Here is a 12,742-nt window from a genome sequence, read left to right as displayed (position 1 = left end):
TTAGTTTGTTTGAATTGGGCTATCCATAATCAGAAAAAGACTAGAGACAGACTTTACAAGCAATATAGATATTTATTCAACAGATATTTCTCATCTGATTTACAGGTTGACAAGTGTTATACGAGTAAGCTATTAGATTTGTAACCTCTTCGTGTAATTGAATCTATGAATTTTTTATTTACCCTATAAATATCATTTTTCTGCTTTATTTTATAGCCTCATTTGTGATGACTACATTTATCACTAAAATGGAAAGATGAAGAGACATTCCCGCTGATAGTCGTACGTGAGTATTTAAAAAGAAATAGGAGATGCTTCAAGTTTTAATGGATTATTAAAGATTTCATCAAGACATTCGTAATATAATAGTTAAATAGCAAAAACAGAAATTTGGGAGAATAATTCCATCAATAGGTGGTCTGATAAGCAAAATGTGGTTTCGAGAAATTTAACATCTTATTACAAAATTATGAATGCAATCATTAAATTTATGGAATGTCACTTGACCATGCTTTAAACTTACATACTTCCCAAATAATTCCACGTAAATTAATTAAGAGAATTAACCCAATTTAATTAAGAGAAAAAAAATCAACCACAATATACATGCAAATTCTAGTAGTGCACTATAGTGTAAAATATGTGTCAAGGTATTAAAATAAGTTTTTTTCAGTAATTTTGTCGTTGCAAATACTCATAACTGTAATTGCTTCATCAGGTTTCATGCCGTTCCTCTTCAAAATAGTTTATTTCCAATAAATATTTTTTAAAGCCCCGTGCAAGGTAAGAGTAGTCCTCATAGCCTAACGTCATTCAAACAATAAGATATCAAGATTATTAGTTACTGAAACAAGTACGGCGTAGTAAAGACGACCGATGATTTTCTTTTTGATAATAAGGCATTATTTTTGACCATTTGAGAAATAAAAAACCCGATTTATTTTTATACTTTTAGACGTAGGCTTCAAAACTCCGCGTAATTTTTTCATGTACAAAATTGAAATGGAATTGTTCTTCCATATGAGTGGATGGCCGAAAATTACCTTTTACCCCTAGACATCAGCTATGCGCCTGAAAGTGCTCAAGTCAGGATTTCATCGAAAAGATCGATTTGGTAGGAGTTCGAGATTTTATGGTTAAAAGTGTATGCTTATAAGGAATTGGAAATATGCTCATAGTAGCTTTTGGAATCCAAGAAGTTTAATTTAATACTATAATTACATAAATTAATGATAAATAAGTCCAATGTTATGTTGTTGGTATTTTGAACTAATGTTGTTTTCATTTTGAAAGTAATTAATTTTAGAGTGAAAGAAAAATAGAAATATTTACCTGCAACTGGTGCACCGATAATAGAGGCTATTCCTTGGAAAAGAAGTAAAAGACCAAATGCATTTGTCAGCTTCTCAAGGCCCAACAGCTCAACGATGACGATTGATCGAAGGGTGGCAAAACAACCTGTTTCAATGAGCTTCATTAGTTTTAAAAGGATACTTTTACAAGAATATGGAAGACATTAGTTTCCTAGTATCAAAATCTTTGATATTTTATATATATATATATATATATATATATATATATATATATATATGATTATACGAAACATATATTTCTACAATACAAATATACTACTGTTGCATGCATGTAAAATATGCTGCATTGAATTTTAACTTTTGTTATACTATAGCAATAAACTAGAATTTATTAGATAGTCTTATAAATTGATTGATTGGAAAATAAATATTGTATTGGAAAGTAAACGCATAAGTTATTATGCATCGTAAGTTAAACGAGCAATCAGGATTGAAGTTCATCATTAATGTAGTAATTAGATTAATCTGTAAAGGTATACGGCATTTGATACGAGACTTTCAAGCTTGGGATATAAAGACCAGAAATTTCAGATCTGGTTCAACCTAATGTATCTGAACCTGCTGTAAGTTGAATTGGTCTTAACTTTGGTTAGTATAGAGTTTGAAGTACTCATTATCTGATCATGGCTGAAGATTAAGATTTCTGAACCAAAATAGCTCTCGAATAAATACTGTTAATATACGTCTATTAACTGTCCATCATAAAATTATATTCCTGTATTTAGATTCTTTAGTCACTACAAGCAATGCTTTTGGAGAACCAGAAAGTATCTACTTACCAATGCAGAATCCAAATAATGCTCCATATGATAGAAGAAAAGCAATCGAATTGAAACAGGTACTCAAAGCAGTTGCTAGTCCACCTATCACCAGAGCACAATTGTTTATGGTTAACGCATTCAGTGACGGTCTATCTGATATCCATCCACAAAATACTCTGCCTACTGTATTGGTCAGACCAATCACAGGAAGTATGTAAGTCGCCTCTTCCATAGTTATCCCTTGTTGGACAGCCCTGTCTACCACAAACATGAAAGGTATGAAAAATCCAGCAAGCGTGAGGAAACCACCTGCTCCCAGAAGCAAGAATGTCGGGCTTCTTAAAAGAGATATGTCCAGCATTTGTCTGAAAGTATCTCTCATAGCTGGAGACAGACAGCCACTGTCTTCAGGGATAGGCTCTTGGGGAATTTTGGTGACACTGGCTGCGTACAAACTCAGATCATTGTTGGATTTTTTGAACTGAGGCAAATGCAGAAGACTTGCGCTGTAGAGAATATCTTGGCGATAAAAAGGACGGGATAGTTCACTGCGGGATCTGCTGCTACGAGGTTTTCGTGGCCTGTTGGAATCTGTGGAACATATAGATTGAGAATGGTTTTTATTCATAGTGGGTGGATGAGGTGGTTGTTGGAGGAAGGCATATCTTTCTTCCTCATCAGCTTCGACAACGTCACTATAGGATGGAGGAGGACTGTTGTTGTCGGAAGATATCAAAGGACTTGAACCAAGTTTCTTTATCACGCAATTTATCTGAAAAATTAATGATAATTATTTGAACTTTAGTAAATATATTCATATAAATTTTAAAAATGAACATTTTAGAACATTACTGAGAAAAAAAGTTAACACGAAAAGAAGCAAAACAAAAGTTGAGAAATAATAATGATATTTGATGTCTTGTTCAAATATAAAGTGAAAGTACCTGGAAAAACCCAGCCTAATTAGGCAGTTTTTTTGTTGGTAAAATCGTAAATAAAATCATATTTAAAGTTTAATGTTATAAGTGAAATATAACTGAATTGCAAACGCAGATCGAACACGAGAAAAATGCATGGGGGTCCGAAGCCCTCACCATATCTTATCTCGGATACGCTTATGTAGGCCATGTATAGCCACATGTCAATATTTAGTTATAATTTTTTTTGTAGTGTAAACTCACGTTTTTTTTTCAGGAAAAACACCTACATAGATAAAAAATAGAGCCTTATCTAAATATAAAATTTGATCCAAATTGTTAGAGCCGTTTCCGAGATACACGAAATTTTTATATATCCAAGAATTGCTCGTTTAAAGTTATAAGATAATGTTATTAAGTCGTAGCAGTCAATTAATACAATTTATATATTGTGATGAAAAATTCTTTTCATATTCCATAGATTCCACCCACTTCCAGTTTTACAAAGGGACCTTATGAAGAACACATTTCTTGATTTCCATAAAGTTACTCTGTGAGAATACCTTAAAAGTATTAATTATTACATATAACATTTTGAGATATAGCTATATTTTTTTCAAAATATGACATGAAACATTCTAATACTGCATCATCCAAAATTATTTTTTTAAAGTAGTCTGTAATGAAACGGATTGGTACAGATTTAATTTTGAAGCAAACCACATATACTTGGCTACAGTTTTCAATATCGAACCAGAAACTCTGAAGAGATGATTAGCTACTTGTAAGCTACTAGCTACTTACAGCTCATTGTATAATTTTTTTTGCTTAATTAATTAATTTTAATCAATTAACTAATTACTTTAGCAATTAACCATCACAAAAGTTGATTTAATGCTTAATAATTATCGTAGATATTAAAAGCAGGTTAATGTTTTTCTTGTGATATATATTTCAGCTCTGCTAATTTAGCTTTGTTTTAATCGAATTATTCAGTTTTTTTTTGTTACGTAATAAGATAATTTAGATATACAAAATTGAAAAAAAGCACAGTTAACAAAGTCGGTGTATAAGCCGGGTTCCAATAACAGTTAGGCTCTCAAGGCGTTTTTGCTATCTGAAAGCTGATTATATGCTTATAATGCTTTGCTAGTCCCATTTGCTAGTAAAATTCAGTAAAAGATTATGCTATCACATTGATTAGCAATCAAAATTAGTAATTACGTTCTCAGTCTAGTGATCAAATTAGACTGAGATCATAATTACTGAGTCAAAATTAATAATTATGATCTCCTAATCTAATTATATGCTTATGATGCTTTGTTGACCGCATTTGCTGGTTAAATTCTTTAAAAGACGATGTAATTACTTTGATTAGCAATAAAAATTAGTAATTAAGATCGAAGTAAAGGTCTGTCTGCACTATTTGAATAATGAACTTGAATTATATGAGTTTTAAGCCCATAGTATTCTTGAAAGCTAATGTCACTGTAACCGAGCAGTGGAGTGCTAAGGATTAATAAAAAAGATTTTTAAAAAAATACCCAACTTCTACTCTTGGTAAAAACATTCTCAAGTAAGTATAAGCAAACATTTTTGTGTCTGAAGAGTTGTTATTCGAAAGCATTTATTACAAAATATGAATATTTAGTTTCAGAGTTATCGGAATCAGATTCTGTAGTTAAATGTTAAAAACATTTAAAATAAACATGGGCGTTCCGCTTCGAACACTTAAACGAATTGCGCCTTAAAAATGTATCTAATCAACAAGTGCCCCTGAGTACTTGTTTTAACATTAAGCAACTTTCGATTCTTATTTTTCGAGCAATGACTTCATTATGTAACATCTGAGGCAATTTGAAGGCCGATTATTTTAGGCACCGAGAGAAAAATATGTTTACAATTTCATTGCTGTCTCCAGTAGAGGTCAACCAGAATCGTCATATTCTAATGAATGATGGAATAAATTCCCCCCGAGTCATTTCAAAAATTATATATTTTGTTTCTAGCTTCGTAAAATGTTTCTTCGAAAAGCAGATGAGCATAAGGTAAAAGACCAGGCACTTTGCTTGGCTTAACCGAAAATGTTCCAATTTTTATTCAATTGTTCCGGATTGAGAAAATATCTTAAATACTCCTGTTTTTTTCCACAACTATAATAAGTTCACATTAAAAAACCTAATAAGATGAACTAGATTTAATTAAACAATTACATTCTAAATAATTCTTCTATCCAAACTTAAACAAAATATGCCATTATAGCAATTCAGTATCATTAACTCTTCAGAACCATCATGTGCATACTTATTCTATCATACGATTCATCTTGAAAATTTTTGAACTTCTCGAAACTAACCAGGATAATATGGTTTTTGACTGTTAGTTCCGGTTTGACTCCAGAAAACGTGCTACGAATGGGCAGTTTATAATTTAGCATCTAGAGTTTAAACGCAGAAAACGTAATAGCATCTGTATAAGGTGTCTTCTCTGTGACATAAAATATTTATCTCCTTCCTATTTCCCTCATTCCATCGCCTTCTACAATATGGCATTTGGAAATTAGTTTAACTTTGTCAAATCAATATTAAAAAAAATAAAGACAATTCAAAATATTGCAGAATCGGTTATTTGCCTTTATATCTGCACAAATTATTCAATATTTTATAGGATTTCAGACTATAGTTAAAGGAAACCTATAAAAATGTTCAAATAAAGTGATAAAGATATGGTTTCTGCGTGCTTACTTATTTTCACTTTTTTAAAAATTACTTACTTAATTATAATAATGAAATATTTAATTTTTCTATATGCTTAGATTTTTATTTTAATTTTCGAATTTCTTCGTCTGTCCGTTCCCTTTAACAAACGTTCCGCGTTCCGTATAAGGACGTTACAGATTTAAGTCTAAAAGAAAGAAAGAAAGAAAGCACTGACAAACATTAGATTCATGAAGAATCGCTTTTTTTTAAATAAATACGGATACGTTTTTATACAAGACAGTTGTGTTAAAACAATTAACGGAATATTTCTGAAAATTGGGTTTTAAAAAATGAAATGTTAAGAATAATCTAGAGTTGAAAAAAGGAATACCGATAGGAATAGTATGGCTATATTATTTTGAAAGAAAAAGTAAGTTAACCTTGCTGTTAAAATGTGCCAATTTCAATAATTTTTTTTGTAGATGTAGCATTCAAAGTTTTGACAAGATTCTTATTTAATATTCAAATAAAACCATTTTAATATGAAAAAAATTAAACTGCACCCTTATTTAAATTTTACACTTGAAAAAAATCTCTTTCTCTCTTTTTTTAAAAATCTTTACTATTTTTAAAAATATTAATATTTATGGTTTGAAATGTTTTTTTTATTATAAAAGTTGAAATATATATACAAATCTACGCATAGGTTTCCAGCTAATCTTAATAAAAAAAATCCAATATAAAAGTTTAGCTATTATACATTGCGAAAAATGATAAAATGTCACAGTTTCTATTTTTTTTTATTTCTGGTGTGTAAAAAATACCAAACATTCGAATGCTTATAGCATGTATAGTTTTATTATTTGCATAATGATAAACATGCACAAACAAGTTACAATTTATAGCTCAAATAGAAAAAAAAAATTAAACACGAAAGCGAGATAAAACTTAACTGAAGAAAAAAAGAAATTCCACTTTTTTTAATTGTGAATATATTTTATTTATCACCGTATATAAAATTCTAGGTAATTTTAGAAATATTAAAGACACAGCTTCAAAATTTTGTCACATTGAATCAAAGGATAAAATCAATGAAACAAATCCCCATTCCTAAAAAAAATCGATATTTCAGCTATTTTTTGGAGTGCATAAATAAAAGAAATACATAAAAATCTTTTATTTACATTTTTTTCAACTTATTTCGACTAATTTCTTAAAAGTGAACTTTCAAAAAAATTTAATTACAAAAATAACAGTATGCCGTCTAATATGGTTTTGTACATTTTTTTAAATATATTTTTATTTTCAAATGTAGCAATTAAATATAATATCACAATCGCGATTCACAAGTGGAAGTTTTGAAACAATCGAACAAGTCTACCGAGTACGAATTGTGTATTACAAAGGCTTTTCTCAAGTTCATTCCCAGACCTTCAGCTGTTTACCCATGGATGATCGCGAGCCCAAGGATTGCCTATAAATTCACACAAACTAATTATCGTTTCTTCAACACTGGGTTGACTTCATGAAAAAAGAAACAGGAAGCCTCTGCGGAAGTTTCTACATACAGGAGTAAAATATTCTTCCAGACACAAACAAGATGTTTACGATGGGATGAGTGTGTTTAAAAAAAAGTTCTACACGTAGTGCTCCTGAAAAATCATACAGCTGGTTTGGCTCCATTCCAGAATCACACATCCGTTTGGCTGTCGAATCCTCACAGCCCGGTAAATGCATTGTTACATCAGTCGATTCAATGGGAAACAAAGAGTTTGTAAACAAATGACTAAGTAAAAACATTTCCTCAAATCATTTATTTTGGTTGAATGAGATGATAAGAAAGGTTCATACACTAAGCTCTAGTAAGATTGAACGAAATAATATAAGTTAATAATAAAAAATAATATAATATAAGTTAATAATATAAAAATGGTGGCCAAATATATTTATAGAATAATTGTTTTAAATGGCAGTGAAGTAATGGAAAATTGAAAAATATGCAACTGAAACGAATGGGTTAATATTTTATTGATAATATTAAAATACTGAGAAATATCTTGACAGAGGTATGGATTCAATATTCAATTCCAATGGGAAATCTGCATTTAAATGAACGCTACATTTAGTGAATGCTACATTTGCCAAGGAGCATGTGTGATTGAACCAAATAATATAACTTAATAGTAATAATAATATAACAAACGGTGGTTAAATATGATTATAGAATAACTGTTTTAAATCGCAGTTAAGCAATAGAAAATGGAAAAATGTGCAACTGTATTGGTTGGTTAATATTTTATTCATAATATTAGTACGCTGAGAAGTATTTTGACAGAGGTATGGATTAGAGATTTAATTCAAATAGAAAATATGCACTGAAGTGGAATCTAATGAATGCTACTTTTGTCAAGGATACTGTGTGATTGAATGAAATAATATAATTTAATATTAGTACTAATATAACTGATGATGGTCAAACATGGTTATAGAAAAATTGCTTTAAATGACAATGAATTAATGAAAAATTTGCAAATGAAACGAATAGTTTAATATTTTTTTAATAAAATTAACACGTTGAGAGCAACTTGGTTTAGAAAAATGATGGTCTAGTGGCATAGTCTTGAATTCAATGTCCTATACCCTAGCAGATTTACTGTAAAAACCATACTGTAATGTCCTATACCATAGCAGATTTACTGTAATCAGGTGAATGCTAAATCTCCCGATCATCAAATGATCTCCCATTAGTTTGAAATAATGAGATAAATGCCATCTCAAGTTTCGTCCTCGCCATCTGACAATAGTTTAAAATTACGAAATCTATTTCAACTCTAAGAAAGGACGTTTATGTAATTAAAATTAAAGCAAGTTTAAACATAAAATTATTACAAGAATGATGGAAACAATGATAAGAATGACTTCAAATGTTTTCATTAACAAATAACACTTTTATCGCGGACTTTCTTTCAGTACGTATTGTACTGAAAAAGTACAGCAAAATTCTATTCTGTTTATTCAGTTCTGTTTATTTTTCAATTATGCTTTATATTTTTCTTTACACCAAGAGGGACTCCCACCGGAGTGCACCTCAGAAATAAAGATGAGAAGCTTTCGATATGGTGGTTGGTTCTCGATACATTGGTAGATACAGAAATGGTGGGGGTCGGCTATTTCCTACAGATGATGAGACATGTTTCCCACGGAAAGTTTTGTACCATGACCGGTGATGGATGGTCCTTACTATTCAACCATAGTTCCCGCTAGTGTTGCTGTCGCGGCTGTCCGGTCAATCAGATTTAATCTCTATGCCTTAGTGGGGGATCAGAGTAGCCATTTATGGTTACACAAAGAGGGAGCTTTTGATCGCAAATCTTATCAGGTTGGTTCCATTCTATTAATAATAATTACTTTATAATGTGTTAAAAAATTTTGCAAAATTTGTTTTTATATATATTATTTAACTTACTTCAGGCAAACTGACAGATGAATGCGGCACATTAGACAATGCATCATTGGAATCCCATCTTTCTCTTTGAGCTTCGCGAAGTTGTTGTATTCTTTTCAGCATTGGCGGTTTTACGTCTTTAGGGACTTCGATGTCCTTTTTCGGGACTTCGACTTTCAAAGGCCTGAAGAGTGCTCCAAAGAAAGCGCAGTTGAGAACGATTCCAGCCAATATGAGCATGGTACCTCTCCAATCAAAAGTGAACAACAGATACTGGACCAAGGGTGCCATAATGAAAGTGCCAACGCCTGAGCCACAAACTGCAAGTCCTGTAGCAAAAGCTCGTCGTCTGTCAAAGTAGAATCCCACAGTAACAACAGCAGGGAGATAAATGAAACCAAAACCTATACCTGTGAAGCAGAATAGTTATTAAGCTTAAGCTTCGTTAAATCAGCATCCCTTACATGCATAAAAATAAAAACACCATTTAATAAATCTCTAGATAATTAATCATCCTGATATTTTTTTAATGCGTTTTGCAAATTTTAGAAAAATATGCTAGTTTTCTAAATATTTATATCTAAAAAATGTTTGTATATCAAAAAATTATTCCCCAAAATATTTATTGATAGAAAATGGAAGAGAAAAAAAAATGGTATTAGTAACTGGATTTTTTGGCTCGGATATTAAAAAGAAATTTTAAAAGAAGTGCAGGAAAGCGGAAAAAAATTAAAATATCGTGGAACGATGATAGGCACCAAGAAACAATACTTTCCACAGATTTTTTTAATGTTTATTTCACTATGCGCACGAAGTAATATTCAGTCCGAATTGTAACTATTTTTCACTGCAAGTAGAAAGAATTTGAAGAGCTTTTGCAATCGAATTTTTTTCGGTTTTCATTGCCAATTACCTTTAAAGAAATTGTTTAACAAATAATTTTAATTTTTGATTGCATTATTTCAGAGGAACTTCAGAAAGAAAAATTTGACATCTTGTCAATATTTTTTTATGATTTATTTTATTTCATAGTTAATCTATTGATTATCAGTAGATATCTATAACATTCAATAATTAAAAAGAATTTCGAAAATCTGTTACCTCCGCAAACACCAAACGCCAGACAAAGATATTCCACACTAGGTGACAAAGAAGCTAAAGCAAAACTGATTGCAGAAATAACAGTACCAACGATGGTAACAGGTCTGGTACCATAAGTATTCGCTAGTCCACTAACAATGGGACCTGGAAAAAAAAGGTTTTGAAACGGTGTCAATAACATCCCTAGCGCATATAATACATCATTCATTAATAGAGTTTTTTTCCTGATTTATGTGAATTATATGAAAATATGAAACTTTTTCCAAATGTCCAAATGCATTATACATTTATTTTTAAAATTAAAACTATTAAGAAAATGTCACATATACGAAATAGGAAATAACAAATTCAGAATCATGAAACTTAAGTAAAGGTAAATATCAAACAAAATAATATTAAAATATTTGCGAAAGTTATATATATTCACGATAAGTAAAAGCTAAATACAAAATGTCATAATTATTAGAGGAATTTAATGAATTGTTATTAATGATTTTCATACACTTATTTAAAAATGAAAAAAAAAGTAGAAATAAATTTATTTTTTTGAAAAAAATCAAAAAAATTTAAACTATTTTTTAATAAATTTTTAAATTTTTACATATTTTCTGAATTATTATGTTTAATTTTTAATTTCGGGCTACATATTAGCTATACCATACTTTTTTAAATATTAAATTATAAGCATTTTATTACTTGTAATGCACATAGATTTAGTAATTATATATCAGTAACACTATATCCAATGATAAACAAAATACTTTATTATAAGTACATAAAAAATATTAGATTTGTTATAAAATAAAATATTATTCTTTGTAGGTAGTAAACATTTATGAATAATATATGTTTTCAAAATTTTTAATCGCAAAGCATGTATAAAACTCATTATAATTTTTTAGAATATTTAAATAGAATATATACTTTCTATTGTGGGAGCTATATGTCACTAATTTATTATCATTTATTACATTCTAATGCTAAAAATTTGAAATTAGAAATGTTTTGAAAATTAATATTCTAAAATTAATTTTGTTTAAAAAATAATTTCTTCACAATTTATTTTGTCTTTACGAAATAGTGCAAAAAAAGTTATTTACCCTTTTCTTATTGTCGTCATATCTACATTTTATAATGATTTTGAAGTTAAACATTCTTATTTTGATAGCTAACATAAAAATATATTTTAATTTAAAATACTGTTTTTTGAAAGAAGTATTTTAATTGTTTTGTATCTTTTAATAATATGGGATTGAATTTATGAATCAGAAAAATTTTAAAGTAAATATAAATTGTCCAGATTTCCTGAACTTTATTTTGAAATATTCAAAATTTTGAAAGCACAACACTGATTGCTGGATTTGGAGAATTTTGATAAATAATACTTTGGTCATCGCAAATTTATTTAAACGTTAAAGTTAATTCTTATATATTGCTATATAGTACTGATAAGGAGAATTAATTTTTAAATTAAAAATTTATCACAAATGTGAGAAAAATTACACTATTACGGGATATCTTGTTTAACAATTATACATTTCTTATTTCATACGATTTTTTGCATATACATAGAAGTTTAAATTTTAATAAAAACTTTGAATATTGAATCTTTGACATTTGTTTATTTTATAAGTGATAAATAAATAATCGAATTAAATTCATTAAATATTTTTTTCGCTATTTTGGCAAATAAAAATGTTAGAAGTTTCTGAATGGATTCCGTTTTCAGAGAATATTGGAATTCGTCATCTTTGTTTAAATCAGCATCGGGTAATTTGATCATTACTCACACGAAATCAATTTTTACTCTGAGAAGGCACCAGTTTTTTTCAAAACCAAAAATGATTTACATCCGAGCTTTGTGTACGTTATACTTAGAGCCTGGCTTAGTTACAATAATGTACCTTTTTTAAAATGGTATTAGGACTATTTTGGAACGGACCTCGTAATTTTGAGCTGCAGTGAAATGACGAGGACGGTGCCCTTCACTTCAAAATTCTTTATCACACCAGCGGTTGAGACGTTTAGTCCAGGCAGATTTGGCGTGCATTAGAGTCGTTTACAGGGCGGTTCTTCGGTGGAATTTATTTTTGAACCTACAGCTTGCCGGTTTCCTAATTGAGATCTTACTATCTGGATACTATCCCGAATGCGGAGGAAAAAGCATCCATTACTGGTATTCTCGAGAAGACATATGTCCGGTTTCTCAGAAAATACAACAAAATTTTGAAAACCACCCCAAAACAAGCCCAAAGTCTACCATATTGGATGATTACAAGAAATGGCTTTAAGAATTGCAATAAAAAATTGACAAGAATACATTTGGCGTAAAATCGCCCTCAAATAACTCAATTTTGATGATCTAATATAAGTTTGAAGTCTAGCTGTATTTTCCTTTGAAGCTTGAGTCATGAAGTCGGTTTGCTTGAGTTATAACTTCGCAGAG

General features: G+C 29.7%; 1 protein-coding gene across 1 annotated transcript in view; it reads right to left on the bottom strand.

Annotated features, from left to right (window-relative positions):
• Positions 1-12,742, bottom strand: part of LOC129984025 (monocarboxylate transporter 1-like) — a 42,033-nt gene that overhangs the window by 7,672 nt on the left and 21,619 nt on the right. The window contains exons 3-6 of the mRNA XM_056093777.1: positions 10,297-10,440; positions 9,217-9,605; positions 2,153-2,906; positions 1,333-1,458 (exon numbers count right to left, since the gene is read on the bottom strand). Coding sequence (XP_055949752.1) covers positions 1,333-1,458; positions 2,153-2,906; positions 9,217-9,605; positions 10,297-10,440 — 1,413 coding nt within the window. The remainder of the gene's footprint in view (positions 1-1,332; positions 1,459-2,152; positions 2,907-9,216; positions 9,606-10,296; positions 10,441-12,742) is intronic.

Source organism: Argiope bruennichi, chromosome 9, assembly GCF_947563725.1.
Source record: "Argiope bruennichi chromosome 9, qqArgBrue1.1, whole genome shotgun sequence".
In the NCBI taxonomy this organism is placed as follows: Eukaryota; Metazoa; Arthropoda; class Arachnida; order Araneae; family Araneidae; genus Argiope; species Argiope bruennichi.
This window is presented reverse-complemented; position numbering and strand designations above follow the sequence as displayed.